This window comes from Talpa occidentalis, unplaced genomic scaffold (assembly GCF_014898055.3).
Source record: "Talpa occidentalis isolate TD23 unplaced genomic scaffold, MPIMG_talOcc4v2.1 talOcc4.5, whole genome shotgun sequence".
Lineage (NCBI taxonomy): Eukaryota > Metazoa > Chordata > Mammalia > Eulipotyphla > Talpidae > Talpa > Talpa occidentalis.
Window position 1 is genome coordinate 131,474,934 of NW_023604861.1, and position 23,257 is coordinate 131,498,190.

Consider the following 23,257-nt stretch of genomic DNA (forward strand, 5'->3'; position numbering starts at 1 on the left):
TGGGCAGTCTAAATGACAGTCTGCATGTTTTATTATCTAGAAGACCCTTTGGGAATTTTAACAGAAGCTTCTCCTGATACTCAAACTGCGGAGAGATCAGAAACCTATCTCAGCCCATTAAGGTTTGACCAAATGAGACTGAATTGTTATATGTCCCTTGCCTAAAGTTTGGGTGAAGATAAAATAAGAACCATAAAATGCAGTATATTATTGGACCCTGTAAACCAAAGCTGGAGCTGGAGTTTACATATTATTCTCTGTGTATATACAAGCAGGCCATGTATGTGATTAAATCTTCAAGAAAGAGGCAAATGGCAGGGAAGAGAGTTCAAGCATCATTCTGCTATACTGTGTCTAGTACAGGCAAAGCATTTTGACTTTCTGAAATGGAAATGGCCTTGCCACTGTCATAGAAAAACTAAAGACCAGAGTTAGCCTCAAGTCTAAGCTCTACATCTATAACAAGATCTCAGATGTCAAAAATAGTCTCCAGGTTTGCAGAGAAGTTCTCCAAAATCTACCAGGATGATCAATAATAAATGACTGGGTCCACAAATGAGTCTGTCATTCAGTATGGCTTTTCCTGAAAACACACAGCCACAAATGGAATTGAATAAGTGACACAGTTATTCTTAAAGAGAGTTATAAAGAAGGAGGCTGTAATATTGATTTTGTTACATAGTAAAATAAACATTTGAACATTGTTGAGACATCAATTCCAAATATCTCAGATAATGATTATGAGTAGATAGACTCGAATATGAAGAAATACTGTTTTTTATAGTCACATATTCACAAAGTCAGTTTGTTACTATGGAATCACATATGATGTCATAAATTCGATGTTCTAAATTCAAACCTGGACTAAGCCACAGAAACAGCAGGAAATGGAGCTGGGGAGACAAAATCCTGCATAACAACAAAGAATATCAATAGTTAAAGAAATGAGTCAAACGTCTCTGAAACAAAAAAAGAAGGTGAGTGGGTTGAGTGTCCTAGAATCTTGCCAAAGAACTGAGGAGATGCAATTATCAGTCTATCATTTACCTCTGGAAATACTCTGCAGCATCAAATAATTTCAGATGATGACTACATGTAGGTAAAAGAGAAGTAAAGGCAATGAAGAGAGTGGTGAAAAAGGAAATTAAAACATACAGTATAAATCAATCCAGTAAGTCAGCATTTACTGAGCATATGATCATGTTAGAGCTAAGAGGTGAAAACACAGTCTCTATCTTTGACGAGAACACATAAACAAAGTACAATTCAATGCTCAGTAAAAGTATGTACAAAAAACACAGAACCCAGAGGAATGTTTAACACTGGGAATTTCTCCCACATCATGCTGAGCTTGCTTCTAAAGAATGCTAAAGGAAAGAGAAAGTTACAAAGAAAGAAGGATGGTATGTAGGCAAATACAAGGCATTTGGCAAAAGGAAAATATAGAGGTAGAGTGTAGAGGGAAGTGTGAGTAGATCTAGAAGTTGGGAGGATTTGAGGCCAAAATACCAGCACAAAAGGCTACAATCCAAGAATGTAAGTCCATGGTGATCTGAAACCTGCAACAAGGCCATGATAAGGGATGGAGAAGAGGCTTTGGACTTAGAATACCTCTTAGAGTTAAAAGTGATAGGATTTATGGTGGTGATGGGTTGATGGAAGGACATCAAGATTAGTCCTAGGGCTACACAGCTATACCATTCTCTGCAGTCACAGACTCAATTATTCAAATAACACTGATCAGATGTTTTTTTCTGGATGCAAGGCTTAGAACAGAAAATGATGTCTAGATCCCCCCAGGCACCTTGGTCTAAGGTAGAAGTTGAGATCCTTAAACAAACCAATAACATTAATCTTGATCAGCCACCTAGAAAGCATGAAATTACACAAATAATGCTCCAAAATAACAGTATTTGCTGCAATTGAAAATGCAAATTTATGTTTCAATCAGTAACTCATACAGTGACTTTCATCTTCTTGTGCTTTCCTACATGGTGCTCCCTTTTAGTTTGTTAATTAAAAGAAAAAAAACATTTTCAAACTAGAGGCTATGTGTAATTTGATAAGAAAACATACTAGTCAACAGATCTGTCGAGGAGGAAGGTCCTTGAATTTAAAACTCAGATTAATACCCTGAGGCTTATATCCATAGACAATGGAGCTATGGTTAATTGCGAAAGCAAGGTAAGTTTCAACACTACATGGCAAAAGGAAAAGTTCCATAAATGGTGAGCTTCAGTGTAAAGGAGAAAAAAAAAAGGCCTGCTATGTGAACCACCTAAATCCAAGTCCTGCTGAGCCCTGGGGAAATACCATATTATCATTTTTTAAATAACAAATGCCTCATGCCTTAGCTCTATACACTAACAACTTTCTATATTCAAAAATGTTTTATAATATCCTAATATGTGTTATTTTGACTCATGCCTATAAGAACAGGGGTAAAATACTGTCTGGAATTTGTATATTTTTTTTATATTGGCAAAAAGATAAATTCTAATTTTATTTATTCTTTTATTCCCCCAAAAAAAGGTTTCTAATGTCCCTGACATTAAAAATTAATAAACATTCTTTGTTTCCATATTAAGAATGATACTGGATCGAGATACTCAAAAGACAGCATAGACGCAGAAAAAAGAAGGGATTCTGAGAAATCAGGAGTACGTCTGAGCACTCAGGTGAGCTGACCTTAGAGCTGATGAGAGAATTAAAAAAGAAAAAACAGAAAATATAATAGAAAATATCAGGGGGCCAGGGAGTGCTGAGAGGGAACACTGGGCTGTTGAGATTTGTTTTCAAGTATAACTAATATCTTCATGGAGAGGTCAAGGGAAAACTAGGTAAAGCTGGTCCCCACTTCCCCCCACCATTCCACATCCCCAAGTAGATTATTTGAGTAGAAACCACAGCCAACCACAGCCATCTCCTCTGCTCAGCCTATGGGAGGAGACTGGTCTTGTTCAATTCAGGGAGGGGAGGGGAGCCCGGCCATCACATTGACCATTTTCTGCACAATCTTTCAGATGAGTCGTGCAGGCAGCCCGAAACACTTGCTGAGATGTTGCCTCATGAGCGGTCACACGCCGTGTAGACGCTGCCTTTGTGCAGCTGAGGGAACAGTGCCTCTTGGTCCCTGCCGCACATTACGTATTTATATTCACATGTGCCTGTTGTGGGAGCAGGGCCTGCACTTCTCCATGATCAGGGTGAGCAGAGATCAAACTACTGATTTTGGAGGGGAGTCACAGGCAATCTGGGTGAGGGGAAGGATATGGGAAATAGCAACTTTTCCACTTGCCTCTCCATGGTCTCCCCTATCCTTGTTTTCCCCCAAAGGGAATGCTAGGGGGCTCCATTCCCTCCCATGCAGCAGCAGCCTTCCAGCTCTGCTGCAGCCTCCTTTGGGTACCAGTTGCCCTCCTTTTTGTAGTCTACCAAAAAATGGTGGCAATGTCTCTTTAGCACGTGCTAACAGGCTTATCCATAAGGAAAGAGATGGGGAAAAAAGGAGGACACAGACCAAATCTACTAAGTTCCATATAAGCCGAGTCACAGGTAAAAAAAAAAAAAAAAAAAAAAGTAGGGCCTCCCTGGTGGCACAAGGGGTTAAGACGCAACCTATGGAGCTATCCACAGCCACTGCAGCAAGAATTCTATTCCCGGCCAGGGAGCTACCCACATGGTGCAGCAGACTCTCACCCCAGCAGACCTCTCCTTTCTCACCCGCTGCTCCCCTCAACAGTGTATTTCAGTCAATCTGCCTGTTCTGTTTCCCACTCTGTCTCTGGTGAATCCTCTCACCCCCCACACCTCTGGCCTGCACCCCTGTTCTTGTATGCGTAAATAAATAAACCTTTTAAAAAAAAAGTAGGAGGTATCAGATTTGTTTCTTGGTTTTGGTTGCTGTTCCAGGTTGAACCCCACTTTATTGCTCCTCACAGAAGTCAGGATGGGGCTAGAGCTAACGCGATACACAAGGGCCAAGGTTAAGTTAAGGGTCATAGAAGCCAGAGATGTTCTCATTGGGCATGGCCATGTTTAGTCTGACATAGCCATTCTGTAGAGGTGCGTGCATGGAAAGAATGGGTGGTGTAGGGTATTTCACCCATGGGTCTCTCCTCTCTCCCAAAGGGATCTCAAGAATTAGTGCCAAAGACAGACTCTCGAGGGCACCTTTCACGAAATCAGTGGTCTCGAACTTCTCGGAGCCCATCCCTGAGAGCTCCATCGATAGACGAAGGCAGAGGCAAGACTACCAGTAACAAGGTAGAGAGAGATGAAAGAATAATAACAGAACGACAATAATAGACCTTATCGATGCTTTCTATGTGCCAGACCCTGTCTACACACTTCACATGGTTTAGCTATTTGAGTCCTCATCAAAACCCCTTATTAAGTACCCTTTCATAGTTGAGGAAATGGAAGTGTGGAGGAACTTGCCAAAGATTTCACATTCCTTTTGCTACAAGAACTAGACTAAAACCAGGGGTCTCTAGGTTGAGAAACTGAACATTTAATGATTAATCTCTATGCTTTCGTATTCTTCTTCAACAACCATTGGAGAACCCAAGTCTCAGAACAGGGGGTGGAGAGGTCACCAAAAGACATAAATTGTTGAAGAATGTTAGATTGTGTGCTGTTTTGGACGTGTAACTAAGCCCAGTCACATAAGAGAAATAAGTTAGGTTTTTTGAGATTAAACTTTTGGATGCAGTTTAATCACAGTTCTCCCACAGACCCAGGCACTGGGAGAACACGCACCCTGCCAATCCACCTCTGTGGACCTCTAATTTGTTAAATCTCAAACTCCATTAGATCAACAATCTACCCAGGAACATGCCTTTGGAAAATAGGAAACAATCAACAAAGCTGAAATAATATGTGAATGCTTAAGAATTTACTGCACACCTAAGTAAGGGGTCCTTCTTCTGAAATGATTCCTTTCTGTGATAAAAGGTGATTCTTTCCAATTGAGTTCCACTGGCACAGGAACTTCTAGAGATGATAGATTCTTCCGCCCACTACCCTTCCCAGCAATCACTGTAATAAAAACAGGGCAAATACGGGGAGGGATGTGAAGTCTTCCGGGGGGAACATTCAGTCTCTTCATTCATTGTGTTACCTGAAGGTCACAGGTGGAGGCAGTGGGAAGCAAGGCCCTTCTTCAATCCCTATGACCCCCCACCTCGAGGGCTCCAAGTAGGTACACAGGCAGCAAAAGCAATAGACCTTTGAAAACTTGGTGCCAGCTACCAAAAAGCAGGGAAGAAAACCTGCGCTCTAGCTGTTCAAAATAAATAAATAAATAAATAAATAAAAGGTGGTGGGAGGGATCTGGAAGAAAATGAAAGCAATAGAAATCTCTGCTATCTGGAGTCTTGAAATATCTGAGTCCCTTTATCCCTAGAGTAGCTGAGATGACTCAGCATCCATCCAAGAGGTAGGAAGGACACAGAGGGTAGTGGACAGCTCCCTGACGCCAGCTGGGCAGAGCTGGGGACAAGGGTCCTAGGGGAGGAGCAAACTCAGAGGCCTATTTTCTCTCTCCAGCTCCCCAGTAGCTCCGCAACCTCCAGGACTTCATCTGCCTCCCCAAGCCAGCACGAGTCTCAAAAGTTTGATCAGCCTTCTCCGCGTACTCCACCCTCGCAGCACACACCACCTGTTCCTGTGGACTCCAGCCCTCCCACACCCCCAGAGCCCCAGTACCAGCCGACAGCTCGACACACCACCAAGATGAATGAGAACGCTGACACCTGGACGCATGGCATCATGCGGGACAAGAGGGACTATCCCCGCACGCCCCCCAGTGAGTGGAAGTCCTACCCCGCTCACAGGTCGCTCTACCCCTCCTCCCAGTTGGACAGCGACTGTATGTCATCAGACCCGCCCCCCAGGAAGAAGCAACAGGATATAGAGGAAGATGAGGATGAGGCCTACTGGGCATCAATGAGGACACTGTATGAGAAGACCCCCAGCTGCTCGCGCCCCCCACCGGTAAGCAGGACCACTGCCCATGGTACCTTGGTGTCCCTCCTAGTATTCCCACAGCCCTGGTGGGCCTGTTCAAAGCCCCACAGCCCCACCTACTCTCACCTCCCCACAAGTCAGGTGGAGGGAAGTTCATCCCAGCCTCCTGCCTCTTCTCCCTCCTGCAAACGTGGGGTTCCAGCCCTTGGCTCTCTCCTGCAGCCCATGCTCCAAGCAGAGGCCTGACTGCTTTCTTCCCACCCTGCTCTGGGATGAATCCCGTCCTGATCCCTTATAGTCTGAGTGGCTGTCCCCTCACTGGATCCCCCTCTGCAGCCCAAACCCAGGCATGCCCTCACCATCGCTGTGTCATCCCGGGCGCTCTTCAACATGATGGATGGCGCGAAAATCTTCGAGGAAGAGGGTCTGGAAAAGTACATGGAGTATCAGCTCAGCAATGAGAATGTCATCCTGACTCCAGGGCCTGCATTCCGCTTTGTCAAGGTATCTTCATGGCTGCCTTCAGCCTGTCAGGACCCTGGAAGGCAGAGGGAGGACCCAGGCCCACCCCTGGGATCTCACTCTGGCTCCCTTACAGCTCCTAGCCACCTCTGTCATTCTTGTCCTTTTGAGTTAACCTCAGGTCAGTCTATGCTGTCACAGAGACCTTGGCTGTTGAGAAAGGGACTCCGATCCGCAATTCTAGATTTGAGGATATTGAGCTTCCCTAAGAGGTCTTGACACCTGTAACAAACCTTTGTTCCCACCCTGCAAAAAGTAATAATGACTATACAGTTCTCAGCAGCAGAAATCAAATGAAATAAAATTCATTTTAGATCTCTTTGCTCCAAACATAGCATATGAAGAAAATCAAGATGTTCTTGACACTCAGGGGCATGATTTTAATAATAAGAGTCTCTGAACTCGTACTGAAATGGAGAACACGTAAACTCTGATCCCCTGTGTGAGGCATACAAATATAAAACAGTAACAACGTGAACATGAGTGAATGGCTCCTCCACAAATTATGAGTAGAAAGTCCTCATGGGGCACGGCAGACTCATGGGAGGAAACCACAAACCTCACGTTTAAGAAACAGACAAGTGCCCACATTGCGAGCACACAGTACAGAAACCATCAGCAAGGCCCTTCCCCGTGCAAGGATAACCATTAACAAGGTCCCTGTGCAATTTCCTTAAGCACTCTATATTTTCACAAGATCAAGGAAGGCAGATTTTACAAATACCTAAAAACCAGGGAGGGGTTTATCCTGATCTTTCTTGCTGCCTAACTCACAGAGATAATTCTAGCAAACCAAATGTAACAATTTTCAACACTACCCATCTATTCTGCAAACACTACCTAGGGTCCGAAGTATGAGAAACTGCAAATACAGAAATGATGCCATAACCCTGCCTTATAGGATTCATAATCTCTCAGTGAAGACCAGAGCTCGAATGTGACACCAGTGAGATGCCTTCTGTCCAGACTCCCGATGCCCACCTTCCCTGCCCCTCTTCACCCACGTTCATGTTTGCCACCTGCAGGCACTGCAACATGTCAATGCTAGACTCCGTGAGCTGTACCCCAATGACCAGGACTTATTTGATATTGTTCTGATGACTAATAACCATGCCCAAGTGGGAGTGCGGCTTATAAACAGCGTCAATCACTATGGTAAGTAAAATAAATACCATGGGGAGGAACAGCTCGCTGCTCTGAAAGAAAGAGGCCATGTTATTTTGCTAACTGTGGCCTAACTAATGCAGTGTCTTTGATACTGACACCCCCTTCTGCGTGAGGAATGTTTATTTGCCTATGTCAGAACAAGAGAGGCCATGTTCATTTTTAACTTCAGCACAGAGTTGGACCCAAAGCTCTGGACTTAACTTGTCAAATGTGAATTTCAAAGTCCTAATCCCAGGTCCTGCAATATATTTCTCTGTTTTATGTTTTTCACTTCTGAACTTGACTTCAAGGAGCTGTCAACCCAGAGGCTTTCTCTGTGTGATCAAACTTCTTGCTCACCACAGATACATGTTAAAGGTTTAAAGGTTCTCACCTTACTTCTCTGCTCTTAAAATATGACTATTCCTGGCTATTCTCCTCACACATCAAATCCATGCCATGCCGGTAAAACTGTCTTTATTCCTTAACATGAAAAATTTCATTAGCTCAAGTATCCTCATGACATTTCCAGAAATTTAAGAGAAAGAGCCCTTTTTTGTTATTATGGAACGATCTGACTTCTAATGTGAAGACCTTTAGCCTATTTTCTAAGTGATGTATCCAGCTTTGGGACATGTCAAGTCAAAATTAGGCTAACTGTGGCATATTTAAATTCTGTGTTGAAATTGGACATATTTATAAATAGTCAAGCTGTATCACAAGTTATGAGTTTTATATTATCCTAATTCTAAGACTGATATATTTTACTGAAACAAAGTTTAAAAAAGGTTTGCCTTTCAAAAATGTACCAACATTCTATGGTATTATGATATGAAAAGAGAGAACATATATCAAAGATGTGGCATAGATGAGGGCCACAATCACTCAATAAATGGCAGTTGTGATTACAGCACAATCTTATTGGATTTGGAGGCTGGTAGCATAAGGAACCAGTTCTTCACCTATAAATTGTGCTGATGAACTGACTGGCCTCAATATGCTCATTCAGGTTGTTCAGGGGATAACAATCTCTCACCTGAAGACTCCCCATGTCTGGGTGCTGAACACAATTTGCACCCTTCTCTGCCATGGCAGACTTACACCCATCTGGCTCCCTAGTGAACTATGATCTTGATAGAAGAGACGATGTTTTAATCATTTCTGATTAATCATTAATCATTTTTGATTTGCCACCAAATAATTTCTGATCATTAAATCAAATTACTTAGGGATATTTAGGGTACAATTTTATGTGACTTATATCCAACCTTGGGTGAAATGAAAAAGAGACATTAATAATTATTAATGAAATATGTCCAATTTCAACACAGAATTTAAATAATTATTAACTATTAAAAATTAATGACATTTTATTAATGCCATAGCAAATACTTCCACCTCAGCTGTTGATGGACACATTCTATTTACTCTCTTGGTCCACAGAGAAAATAAACAACTGACTAGATTTAGAATTCTGTTTTATTGTGTAGTGTGACTCAGTTTACCACATATCAGAAACACTTTGATATTAGGTATCATATCATACGCAAAATGTTATATTTTATTTTGCTGTTGTCACATTGTTGAGCAATGTTTTGCTTTACAAGTAATCATGCTTTGAGAAGGAATTATCTGTATCAGACTTTCAGATTATTTCCTTAGACTAAAAAAAAGGAATCCCAGGTTAAAAGGTATAATTGCTAAAATATCTTGGTACATATAGTCAAATTACTTTCTATTTGGTTGTACCAATTTACAACTCCATCCACAGTGTATGTGGGTGCCTATTTCATAAGCATACCATAAGCTTATTTTTAATTGTTGGTGATTTGAAAGGAAGTGAACGGTATGTTGATGTTTAGTCTACTAATGATTGCATATAAAATGCCAAGTCAGGAAAGAGGGGCATTTTTTTGCTGATGTTGCTTTTTAAAAAGTTTAAATCTTAGCATTACTTGTTATTACTATTTGTATTTTACTAGAGAAATATAGAATGACACTTAAAATAGCATCAACACCATAACCACCCCTTTCAATGAGAAAGAAGGAAGTTTAGAAGAATTAACATGAACCAGTCTATGTTTGTTTCCTTTTCTGTAATGAGGATAATGCCTGTCATAAAGTTGTGAGAGTAAAAGGGCATGGTCTATGTGGAAGTACTTCATAGACTATCATGCACCAAACACAACCAGTATTATGTAAAACAGCTAAGACAGTTTTTAATATCGGCTAATTCTAAACCTCAATGGGCACTCAGTTATTAACAAGGTGACTTTCATTTGCATTCACAGTAAGTACTCTGTCTTTAGTCCACGCCATAACACAGTCTTTCTTGCTCAATAATAGGCCTACTCATTGACCGCTTCTGTCTAACTGGTGGAAAGAGCCCAATTGGCTATTTGAAGACCTATCTTACCAACTTGTATCTCTCTTCAGATTGTGAAAAAATACAAGAAGCAATTCACGAAGGTATCAGTTTGGTTTTCTCTCTCTAGTTAATTAAGATGTTTACACTAATAACTACTTATATTGTGTGTCACATATCTGTGGGTTATGTCCTTATTGGAGTTTCTGCTAAGGTGTTGCCACAGGTGAGGACACCTCAGTTTATCTTCTAGAGCTTTGCTCTCCTAGAGATGGACATCCTCAGGGACTGTCCTGTGCATTTTGCACTTCCCCACCCATCACAGAAATGGAGGCAGAGTGTAGACAACCGCTTTGAGAAGTGCAGTTATAGAGAAGAGTTGAATCATCAGATGATAGCTAGAGAGGAAATGCAAGGCCTAGGAGAATCTTTTCTTTTTTTATTTTAATGGGAGACACTAAGGTTTATGGCTCAGGAAAAAGTATTAATCCATGGCCATGGTCTGTCAGGGATCGCTGCTGCAACGATGTTTGAAGGATCCAAAGACGTTGCTTACTGTGACTCGCAACTCCGTGTGGCTTTTGATGGAGACGCTATCCTTTTCGCTGAGGAAACTGATCATAATCCCAAGGACCATGGGGTGGACAAATTCTTTCAACATGAAAATGCATGTGAGACTAAAAATCTTGCTCAGGTAAGCAGCTTAAATCTTCTGTTCCTTAGGGGATAAGGGACAAGGTGGAGTTTTCGCTTCTTTACTCCCTCCTTTCAGTCTACCTGACCGAAGCCTGTATTCTTTCTCTTCCTACCCCGCCTGAAGTCTTTCTCTTAAGTACCTAGCAAAGGCCTTAAGAAAGGCCTATAAGAGAGTGTGTATTTCTTGTGTCTATGGCTTCCAAAACTTCTATACTCTCTCACTAGCTCAAACTTGGCCTTTATCAGCTTTTTTTTTTTTTTAATTGATTGAAATTTTCATTCCTGCTGGTATGGTGTCTGGGATGTCCTCCTTCAATGCTCTAAGATATTCTATCTGTCCCTGAAGATATCTTTGATTTTCCTTTGGACTTTTTGTGATGTTTTGTTAGGTTTGATATTATTTGGTTGCCCTGTGGCCTTAGCTCTCTTATGGGCTCAAGCAAAATTATGATGTTTTAGATTTGACTTTTCTTGTTGGTAGGGGAGGAGTAATAATCTTACCAGCATTCTGCAACCTAGGCAGATTCCAAATGTTTTAAATAAAATAGTTTCTCAAAAGGATATTTTTTAGTAAATTTCCCTCTTTTACTATACAAATATATGAATTCTAAAACATTTCCAAAATGGTAGTAAGACAGGATGATTTCAATACCTGGCTTGGATATGGTGATTATTTGGAAATAGTGACTATTTGGAAATAGTCAAATCAATAAGAACTGTGATCCCCTGGGTTTTAAAGCCAAACTGTGATGGGGTGATTCCTGTCACTATGTCCACTTTGCTTCTGTTGTCAAAAAAAAAAATAGTTACAATTTCTTTTTTTGCCTGTGTGTGCTTCTCACCTGTAGTGAGGCTTTAGTTGCTGTTTCTGATATAGACAGTCTCAGAGAAGGCAAGACTAAACACCTGATCACCTAGGTAATCCATCTTTGCAGAAAACAGGTTTTTTTTTCCCCCATGACATTGGAGAAAAGGGGAGCTTTTGAATTGTGAAATCAGGTCAGTCTTTCAAGATTATCCTTGACCTCCCTCAAAAACCCTCCCATTATTTCATAGAAAATCAGTTCCCTTGAATGAGGAGTAATAAAGAGAACCAGCACAGAACATATGCAAAGACAGGATGAGAAAAAGACAAAGAAGAGCAAAATTGAGTAGCAGTTAAAGAACTCTCACTAGAAATTGTTGCCCAAATATAGGTGAAAATTATGACTATTTACCATGGGGTTTAAAAACTTTCAAATTAGGGTCATAAAATGGGAATGCAAGAATCAGAGAAGAGATAAAACTTTACAACATAGAATTCTGAGATGAGTGTAATTGAAAAATAAAATTTTAGAAAGAAAAGTGACAGAAAAAGGTCACTAGTATAGAAAATACAACATATGCATAATTTGAATCTTTGGGGGAAAAAGCACTAAAAAATTTGGGGAAGGGGAAGACAAGCATTGTGCTAAATATAAATATAAAGATGCACATTTATATGAAAATACAAATTAAGAAAATGCCCTGCATTGTCTGATGTTAATGCATGTACTAAAGTATTAAAAGATTAAAGGTCACATTATGTGATAGGGAAATAGAACACAATGATTGCCACTGAGGCATGCCCTAGTAAGATTATATGACTTCAAAGAAGTGAAAAGAAATAATTCTTTGGGCAGCCAATATACACAAGTGAAAAACTCAGTCATTCACAGCAGTGCTCAATAGCAAAAGATAGTGGAGCACTGCTTGTAATATCATATATAGAGAAAATAAATATCAGGATTCATTATGCATCAAATAATGGGTTGTCACAAAAGTCATGACTCATTTTGCATTGAAAACATAGAAAAAATGTCAAAAATGTCAGGACTTGGGCCTCCCTGGTGGCACGAGGGGTTAAGCACCATACTATGAAGCAATCTGCAGTCTCTGCAGCACGAGTTCGATCCCTGGCCAGCCAGGGAGAAACCCACATGGCGAGGCAGACCTCTCCTGTCTCGCCCGCTGCTCCCCTCAGTAGTGTATTTCATTCAATCTGCCTGTTCTGTTCCCTGTTCTGTCTGGTGGATCCTCTCACCCCCCCACACCTCTGGCCTGTACCCCAGCTCTTGTGTGCATAAATAAACAAATCTTTTAAAAAAAGTCAGGACTTTTCTGACAACCCAATAGTTCATTAAGTAAACATGAAACAGATCAACAGTTGAGAGCATAGTATCTTTTGAGGGATTATTATTTTCATAATGTTTTCTGAAAAACCTAGCACTAGAAGACATATTTTGGCTAAAAAGCCAATAACTAGAAGCTCAAAGACATAAATGGGCATCAAATATATTTAACCATGGAGCTAAAGTGACAGCAATTGTAGGGAATAGGGTTATAGAAAAGAAATGTGGAAATTACATAACTAATGAAAACTGGAAAAAATATGAAGGTAAGAATATCTAAGGAAGAGTAAGTATGCTGGTACCTTCAGTTAAAATTGTGAATCAATGGATAAAATGTAAAGCAGATGGAAATGAGAATCTTTAATAACACAAATGTGAACACTGAGAAAGATTAAACAAAGAAAGCTGGCTGGAAAAGAAATAGGATGAGAGAGAGGTGAAGGTATAGCCTAATGTTATTATTTCTCATTATAAAGAAAAATAGATCCTGGATTTAAAAAGTAGAGGACTTGAGGATATTATAATTAGTTACAGTTGTAACGGTAATCAATAGCAAGAAATAATACAGACTTTCCTAAGTGAAGAAACACACATTTACCCAGGAAAAGAACAAAGAGATGTTAGTTAACAATCCCTTAAAAATCTTTAAACATGGAAAGTGCAATAAAAATCATAAGACGGGAGCCTCCCTGGTGGTGCAAAGGGTTAAGACGCAACCTATGAAGCTGTCTGTAGCTACTGCAGCACGAGTTCGATCCCTGACCAGGGAGTCACCCATAGGGCGCAGCAAATCTCTCCTGACTCTCCCGCTGCTCCCCTCAGCAGCGTATTTCAGTAGATCTGCCCGTTCTGTGCCCCATTCTGTCTCTGGTGAATTCTCTCACGCCCATACCTCTGGCCTGCACCCCAGTTCTTGTATGCATAAATAAATAAATCTTTTTTAAAAATCATAAGACGGGATTATTATCAACTGTATTTACAATCCTAATAAATGTAAATGGGCTAAAACACAATGTTTGTTCTAAAATGTAAGGCTTTCAGATTGGGTCACATCAAAAAAAAACCCCAAGTTTATTCTCTGTATCAGAGCTAAAACTAAGTATTCTGTAAGGCTGAAGATAAAAATGTGAAAGTATATAGCATCACTGTAACTATAAGACAAGACTGGAAACAAAGGTGTCAGCTTAAAAAGTTAATGTACAAACCACAAAAAGCAAATTAAAAGATTAGTGTTTTTAGTGATCAACTGAACTTTATTTATTCTATTTCTCTATGGATAGTTTGTCTGTTGCCCTGATTTAACTTGTTATAGGTCACATTATGTGATAGGTGAACACTTAAAATATTTGGATATGGGTGATATAGTATATGGCCATCCTTCATGTATTCCATGCAAGATGGGTCCAAAAGAGAAACTTGATTAACATAAATGCTGGCAATTTCAACACTATTGCCACCAGCCTTATAATGCTGTTCTCTCATGCAGTATTACATCTTTTTATATCTTGTAAGCCTCTGCTTTTTCAGAATTCACTTCCTTTGACTCATTGAATCACAGCTATGACATGTTCCTTTTACAGGTTCCCTTAAAAGCCTTTCTGGAAGAACTAGGCAGACTGCAAAAGAAGTTTTATGCCAAAGATGAACGGTTACTTTGCCCTATTAGAACCTACTTGGTGACAGCCAGGAGCGTAGCTAGTTCAGGTGCCCGTGTGCTGAAAACCCTTCGCCGCTGGGGTCTAGAGATAGATGAAGCTCTTTTCCTCGCTGGAGCTCCCAAAGGTCCCATCTTGATGAAGATAAGGCCGCACATCTTCTTCGATGACCACATGTTCCGCATTGAAGGGCACAAAAAATGAGCACCAACACAGCTCATGTACCTTATGACATTAATCAAAAAATTAATTAGGGATGCGAGGAAAAATAAAGCAGTGAGTCGGGTATTATAGAAACTACTTCTTTTGGATCTCTAGGGTAATTAGGTAGTTCTTCAGAAGCTAGGACCTCAGAAGTTAGCTCATTTGGAAAAGTTTTCTCTTGATTTTTTTTTAAATAATTTGAAACTTCAAGCTACATTTGTTTGAACTGTCAATGCTATTGAATACCATCGCACTTAGCTTTTTGTGTGCGAGTCATAATGATGACTCTTTAGGATAAGTTTAGAACATGAAAGCTTAAATGGGCATTTTTACAAGGCTAGTTTTCCAAAATATTGTTCACTTTTGATTGCCAGTAGATGGAAGAAATTGTTACCTATTGTATTACAGAATAGTGATCTTCAAGGAGGAAAGAGCATGGTTAAATACACTCTTGAAAATTAGAACTTTTTAGTCTACTGACTCTATGATCATCCTCTTATTCAATGCAAATTGAGACTGCCGCTCCACCTGCAGTAGTGGACCGGTTTTGATACTGCTCATTTAGAAATAAATCAGCTGGTTATTCATACGGGTACTTTCCATCTAAGATGAGCTCCAGACAGAATCTCTTTTGAGCTTTTGCAGTTAACTAGGTAAGTTCATTGCCTCTGAATCACAGAACTTCATATTTGAAGTCTCTGTCTTAGGAGGCAAAATGTTTGTATAGGGGGAAAAAAGCCATGGCCACCACTTCAAAATGTGACATGAAGTGCAGAGTCCTGGTCCTTCATTGCTACCATTCTGCTGTGATTATTGTGTGTGTGTTTTTTTTTTTTTTTTCAAAAACCATTGATTGCTTATTAACCACCATCTGTCACAAGTTAGTCTCAAGGAGCTGCTTACTTTCAGTCCCTGATTTTCTCATCAAACCAAACATTTGTGACATATTATTACTCTCCTTTATCAATGAAGAACTTATGGTTCAAAATGATTAAGTAGCTTGTCCAAGGATGTGCAGCTAATAAATGGTAAGACTAAGATTAAAATTCAGGTTTTACTTCAAAAGTTATATGTTGTCTATTTCCTGTGTTATAGAGCCTTCCACATCGACTTGTTCTCATTAATTCTACAGCTGTGGGACCCATCCTGAGTAAATCAGTGATTCCATTATGTTCTATGCTATATCCACACTGCAGTTACACTAGGTCTTGGGGATGCCGCTTCTCTCCACATCCTCTCCTGCTCCTTCTGCCCCTACCTCCATCTCTACCCCACCCAGCCACACATATTCCACCCCTGGCTTGAGTTTAAGACCACTGCTGACATACTTTTTTGATCTGGTTCCTAACAATGTATGCTAGTCCAAAATATATCATCCATGATGCTTAATGAGTACCTACTGCTGTGTAAGCATTCCCCAGTGTAAGGACAATAGAGATTCAGGTATAATCCTATTCTTTAAGAAATTTAAAACCTAAATCTCCAGGAGAAAGTCAAATGTGTAAACTCAAAGAGCCAACACTAGAGGGCTGTTTGTCCACAGTGCCAAGTGAGGGTCACACTTGAGGTTGAAGCAGAGATCTGTACAGGCTGGAAATGGAGAAATGGAGAGAAATGAGGCTTTCAAGGACAGGAAGGCATGGATAGAAAGGAGAAGAAGAAACTTATGTGCTCCAGGTTTAGTGAGCTTGAGAGGCTGATTTAAATTAAGAGAGAAGGTGGAATAAAGAGCTGCCCATGATGTCTGTTCCTACTGCCCTAATCCCCAGTGATAATGTGCTATCCGCCTCTGAGCTCCATGTTCAGTACACGTTATAAAAACTTGCAGCTTTCTACCCCCTTTTTTCTTTGTATTGCGACTACTCTGTATCATGACTATTTGTTGCATATTAAATCCTTCTCAAATATATGGGGGTGGAAAAGTTTTATCAATTCACTTTAAATTGTGCCTCTTTTATCCTAAAGATTCTAGAATGGGAACTAGAACAGGAGAGGGCGCTGCACTAGATAGTAAGTACCCTGAGTTTGGAAACAGTATCATTGGATGGTTGTAGATGAAAGAATGACTTAAGAGTAGCTTGGTCTACATCTATGAACTTTGCAGCTGGAAGATGGGTCCCTGTGGCAGTGCCCCTGAAGCTTCCTACAATATACAAAGTATACAAAGCACTTTCTTACTCATTCCTGTTACATTTAACAGTTTGGTGGGAGGGTTGGGGCAGCACTTGCGAGTGGACCTGATCAGAGGTTTGTGTTTACCGTAGGTCCAAGCTATCCCCAGTGTATGTCTGCCAGTGTCAAGTAAGACCATTAGAGGATGACTTTTTCTATAGGGATCAGGGTCATAAAGGTCTTCAGCAGGGCTCAAACTCTGGCCCCCAGATGAGTAGCATCAGAATCATCTCTTGTTAGAAATGCAAATCCTCAGGACCCATCTGGACCTACTGAATTTGAAGCTGCAGTACCCTAAGGGTCCCTGCCATTGTTAGGGGGAAAAGGATGTCCTAAAGCTAATCCATACAGGCTTTGTGGACTCCACCCCCACCCCAGGCCAAAGCCAAAGACACTGGGAACTCCACATCCCATCCCCACCCAAGGGAAGGTGGCTGGGACCTGAGGGTGGGGTTAAGCAGCCAAGTTGGTATAAAGCCAGACACGTGGGCTTTGGGGCATTCCCCATTTTGATTCTCTGCCAGCTCGCAGCGTCCAGCCAGCTCTGAGAGTGCCTTTGGGTTTCCAGGTCGGTGGATCGGGTAGGACGCATTGAAGACTTTATTTCCCTATTTTCTCCCTGAGTTGTACATTTTCCTTATTTCCTTTTCCCTGGTAAATAAACCTTTTATTGACCTTTTGTGTGTGCCTATAGTGGAGTATTAATAGGTCCTTTTTAAGTGTGCGGGTGAGGACCCACAGCCAGGAACACGTTCAATATCGGGGCTGCCCTATAACACCATTTCTGAGGTTGGTTTTGTTTTTACAAGGCTTCCCAGTGATTATGCAAAGCTCAAGTGTGGCCCATTTTGCTTCCACCTGATTCAGGTCGCTAAGGTCTTAGCCCCATCAGTGTGTGTTTGTGGGGTGAGAGGGGTGGAAGAGGGAGGGGGGAGAAAAGGAGGCTCAACAAGCCTTCCTCCTACTTCTGCTGGGCAGGAACCATTCTCCAGATGGGGTACGTGAACCACACTGAGGTTAACCAGGTGGCTTCACACCACACCCTAAGCCAGCCCTGAGGTGTGGGATCTGTAAGCCAGCCCATACCCAGATCTGCATGGTCACTGCACTCCCTAGGCACCAGCACGGGAGGCCACCACCCTCGGGATCGGGATTTCCTTGGGTAGAAAGAGCCTCAGCCTGAAGCCCCCCGGGCCATGCTCACCCTCCACCCTCCAGCCGTGAGGCAGCTCGGCGGCCGCCGGGTCCCAGCGCGCCGTTCTCTCCCAGCCAATCCGCGGCCCTCGGAACGAGAACTACAAGTCCCAGCATGCCCCACGCCGCCCCGTCAGGGCCGACCGGCGACGCCCCAGAGTTCCTCACGGGCAGGTTGCTGTCCAGGCCCGGGTCCGCGGCGACCCCGGAAGTTGCGCGCGGGGCCGGCGCCCGGGCCCCGGCGGCCATGGCCGTGGCGGCGGTGGCGGCGCTCGTGGCCGCGCTGGGCGGGGCGCTGTGGCTGGCGGCCCGGCGGGTCGTGGGGCCCGGCGCGCGGAGGCTGCGCGGAGGCGGGGACGCCGGCCCCATGCGGGGGAAGACCGTGCTCATCACCGGGGCGAACAGCGGCCTGGGCCGCGCCACGGCCGCCGCGCTGCTGCGCCTGGGCGCGCGCGTCATCATGGGCTGCCGCGACCGCGCGCGCGCCGAGGAGGCGGCCGGCCAGCTCCGCCGCGAGCTCCGCGAGGCCGGGGCCCCGGGCCCGACCCCGGCGGGGCGGGCGAGCTCGTCGTCAGGGAGCTGGACCTCGCCTCGCTGCGCTCCGTGCGCGCCTTCTGTCAGGAGATGCTCCAGGTGTGGGGCGCGGGCGGGCGGGCGCGGGCCAGGCCGGGGTGACCTTGGCGCGACCCCGGCGCCGGACACGCCGAGCCTGGGGGCTGGGCCGCCCCCGCGGACGGGAATGAGACACGAATGCCTGCAAGGAGGCTGAGGAAATAAGAGGCCCACATGGAAGACGAGTCCGTTTCTAGGCTTTTCCGTTTGTCACCTGAGCACCCAGGCCGAGGCCCTGGTTCTCCGCGTCTGAACTGCACCTGCGCCAAGCCCGGCCCTCCCCTCTCGGAGCCCGAGAGCAGGTGGAGAAGTTGCTAGTGGAGGACCTCAGAGCAGGCCTTTCATTAAAAAAAAAAAAAAAAAAACTCCTGCTGTTAGGGGGAAAAGGCTGTCCTAAAGCTAATTCTACACAGGCTTTGTGGACTCCACCCCCACCCCAGGTCAAAGCCAAAGACACTGGGAACTCCACATCCCATCACCACCCAAGGGAAGGTGGCTGGGACCTGAGGGTGGGCTAGGAAGGTTGGCTCTGGCCCACCGTGCGATTATGACCTCCAGCCTTCACCAGGCCCTGCCCTGATTCAACCAAGAACCTGGAATCCCAGTGCAGTGTTCATGTGCTCTAAACTGCGACAGACATAGAAAGGACATAATGCCTACAATTTATTGAAGGTTTACTACGTGCTGGGTGCTGTGCCAAAGCCAAACACTTTAGATACATTTTTTTAATGAAATTAAAGTAGCTTTAGCTATTATTGTCTGAATTCTCCCTCATCCTGGCTCATTGCCAATGGCTTGGCTCTTTGTCCCTATTTTACTACATAAGGCTGCAAAGGCACAAGCTAAGTGACTTACCAGAATCTGTCTCCAGTGCCCTTGCATTTAATCCCTATTTCTTTGCTTAGACAATTTTCCACTGAAGTGGATGACCTTTGTTAGGTTGCGGTAGAGGGTTTCATGCAGAGGTGACATGCAAAAGGACGTTCAGAAGAGTGAGATTTAAAATTAGTTGTCATGGGAATGGAGTCTCAAGTCTAGAGCAGAGGTGCCCAAACTTTTTTTTAAATACTGTCCTTTGACCAAAAGGGGTATCTCCCAAGTATTTAGGTCCAAATAGCCTAGTATTTATGGCAAACAACTTAGTAGCTATCTGAAAAAAATAAAGCACATAACTGATTTTTTTTTTAATTTCATCCTTCAGTAACCATAATTACTTACTAATGGGAAATGTATACCTGTTGGTCATCCCAACCTCGCAAACATTGGGGTCAGAGTGGACATTACCTCATTTCTTGCTCTGTATTAATTTTTAGCACTGTACTTGCATTTTACTATTAAGCTTTGCAAAGATTTGGCATCATGTGATTGAAGCTGTGAACCACCAGAGCTAGATTTTGAGATGCAACATATCATTGTGTTTCCGTAAAAATTCAAAATATGTAAGTGTCCTCAGTATTCCTTGAGATGTCATAGGGTACCCTGATGCATAGTATAAAACTGAGACAGATGTAGAGAGGCTTTTTGGCTATTATTTTGTCAAGAACTAGTACTAATAGGGCCTCCCCGGTGGCGCAGCGGTTGAGCGTTGGGTTGCGATGCTGCCCGCAGCCTCTGCGGCACTGGTTCGATCCCCAGCTGCTCCCCGGCCACCGGAGGAGGGTCCCACATGGCGCGCAGACCTCCCCTGCCGCCCGCTGCTCCCCTCAGCAGTGTACCTCGGTCCTTCTGCCTGCTCTGCTCCCTCCTCTGGCTCTGGTGAATTCTCTCACCCTCCCGAGCTTCTGACTGTACCCAGTGCATGTATAAACCAAACAAACAAACAAATAAATAAATAAATAAAACATGCCTCTAAAAAAAAAAAAAGAACTAGTACTAATATAAACAGTATTAGAAGAAAATCTTTCTATTCTTCATTAAAATACAGCTATGTTAAGGGGTAGTCCTCATTCTTGATCCCCATGGTATTTTGCTACTTTGGCCACATGAAGCAGAACAAGCTAAAAAGTAAGGAAATACAGAGATAATTAAATTGGCCTTTCTTCAAAGTGTTAATTCCTTTTTCACTCTGATTCAGCAACTATAACCAGAATTAAAAAAAAAAAAAAAATAGGAAGTGTAAATTTCCCACAGGTTGGTATTCTTGGTATTTAGGTTATTTATCTTCTAGAATTGAAAAAATAGTAAATGATAAGGTCTTAAAATAACACAAGCCCAACAAAGAATGATGGCTCCGAAATGATTAATTCAGGAAACTATTCCAAGGGATTAGTGAAAAAGAATACTCCTTTCTTTCCCCCAAGGGTGAACTCTTGCTTTCTTTTTGAAGTTGACCATTGGAAAGCAAGAGGTGCTTGGACAGGCAGATGAGAAATAGTTAATCCTCTGACAGGTAGGCTTTGATAAGGGGTGTGAAATTTAACACATTTTTTCCTTTCACTGATAACCTGGCAAAAAGACCAGTGAAATTTGAAATGTGACTTATCGATTTAATTGTGGGTCACTGCTGTGTCTTTACACCAGGAGAGTGTGTTACATTATTCTCTATGTATCAAGAGAGACAGAAGGCAGCCAGGAAAGGGTATGGATACCCAACATTAATTCAGCAATGAAAATACATCTTTCTGAGGGTTGTCTACACTTTGTGGTCTTTGTGATTTTAATTTGGAAATATACAGGGGGATATGGTTAAAGTGAAAAATTCTCACTATACAGATCTCAGTTGAAGGCCCCTCAGAGCTTGAAAGGTAGTTTTCATGTAGGGAAGAAAGCACTGAATTCTACAGTCATGGAGGCCAAAGGTGTTTGCTGATCCTACCTGCTCTGTTAATCACCTTTGCTGTTACTGTGATCCATAGTATTTATCATTCATTGTGTTGCTTCTGGTATTACCTGTTTAAAATTTTCTTTAATCTTTGGTTTAGTCATGATAGTCTCTCCAGTCTGACATCCACCCTCGCTATTGCTTGTCTCAAGTTTAAGGAAACAATTTGGAAGTTAGTCCCTCCCCATGGTACCATTTACGCTTAGAAAACTATAGAATACAGCAAGCTTAACTTTCCTCCGGTGTTGTGTTGACACTGGTAGTTCTGAGAATAACCAGTGCTGATCTGTCTCCTGTTGTATTTCTACTCTCTAGAGCATGTGGATTCTGTGGTCTGAAAGTCCCAATTAGAAAAGCAGGGGCATTGGTAACAGAATATTTCATTCTAGGATTTTTGTCACCTAGGAGCCCCTGGATATTGGGCAGATCACCGAACTTTTTTTTTTTTTTTTTTTTTTTTGGTGGGACCCTCACCGGCGGCCGGGAACGAACTGGCGCTGCAGAGGCTGCGGGCAGCCTCACAGCCCAGCACTCAACTGCTGCGCCACCAGGGGAGGCCCTACTTCTTTAAGAACTTCATGTTGCTTATAGAATTGTTGAAAGTAGATGAGATAATGTGTAAAACAAGTACGGTTAAACCCCTGCTAGCATACAAATCTGTTTTCCCTCACAGTTCAAAAGTCATAGAGACAATGTAAAGAGTTCTAGGAGTTTCTAAGAATTTTTTTTAATTGTGCTATTTAGACCTGTATTCCTAAGTCTGTGGTTCTCTTTTTGACATTTAAAGGAAGAGCCTCGACTGGATGTCTTGATCAATAATGCAGGGATCTTCCAGTGCCCGTATATGAAGACTGAAGACGGGTTTGAGATGCAGTTTGGAGTGAACCATCTAGGGCACTTCCTTCTCACCAATCTTCTCCTGGGACTCCTCAAAAGCTCAGCTCCCAGCAGAATTGTGGTGGTTTCTTCCAAACTTTATAAGTATGGAGACATAAACTTTGAAGACTTGAACAGTGAACAAAGCTATAATAAGAGCTTTTGCTATAGTCGCAGCAAGCTTGCTAACATTCTGTTTACCAGAGAACTAGCCCGCCGCTTAGAAGGCACAGATGTTACTGTCAATGTATTACACCCCGGCATCGTGCGGACTAACCTCGGGAGGCACATACACATTCCACTGCTGGTCAAACCACTTTTCAATTTGCTGTCCTGGGCCTTTTTCAAAACTCCAGTGGAAGGTGCCCAGACTTCGGTTTACTTAGCCTCTTCACCTGAGGTAGAAGGTGTGTCAGGGAAGTACTTTGGGGATTGCAAAGAGGAGGAACTATTGCCCAAAGCTATGGACGAGTCAGTTGCAAGAAAACTCTGGGATATCAGTGAAGTAATGGTTGGCATATTAAAATAGGAACAAAGAGTAAAAGAGATCTACTTATCAAACTATCAGTTATACCAATGATCAGGAATGGTAGGGCTGAGCACTCCTTAGTAAAAAACAATTTTGGTTTTACGGGAATACTGCTAAGAGGTACATGTGAATATTTTGAAGTTACTAAAATTTATTTTTTGGAGGAAAATATTTCAGAAAACATTTCAATTGTACACAATAAGTATGATGAACAATATAATAAATATATCTTAAAAATTATAAATGGATAAGCATGGATTACAAATATTGAATTCAGTGACTTAAAATAGATAACTTGAGAAGTTGTTCAAGTATCTTTCAGTTTCATGCCACTGTTAAGCATTT

General features: G+C 42.4%; 2 protein-coding genes across 2 annotated transcripts; both read left to right on the forward strand.

Annotated features, from left to right (window-relative positions):
• Positions 1-852: 852 nt before the first annotated feature.
• NT5C1B (5'-nucleotidase, cytosolic IB) lies at positions 853-16,579 on the forward strand. The gene is given in 11 exon segments (XM_037528472.2): positions 853-977; positions 2,589-2,678; positions 3,024-3,206; positions 4,132-4,266; positions 5,551-5,997; positions 6,307-6,474; positions 7,518-7,647; positions 9,985-10,107; positions 10,513-10,697; positions 14,430-14,694; positions 14,697-16,579. Coding segments are annotated over 11 exon segments (1,821 nt in total). The 5' UTR covers positions 853-944; the 3' UTR covers positions 14,759-16,579.
• A 1,742-nt stretch (positions 16,580-18,321) lies between these two features.
• Positions 18,322-22,992, forward strand: RDH14 (retinol dehydrogenase 14). Its single transcript, XM_037528473.2, is given in 3 exon segments — positions 18,322-18,607; positions 18,610-18,707; positions 22,295-22,992. Coding segments are annotated over 3 exon segments (1,002 nt in total). The 3' UTR covers positions 22,913-22,992.
• Positions 22,993-23,257: the final 265 nt, after the last annotated feature.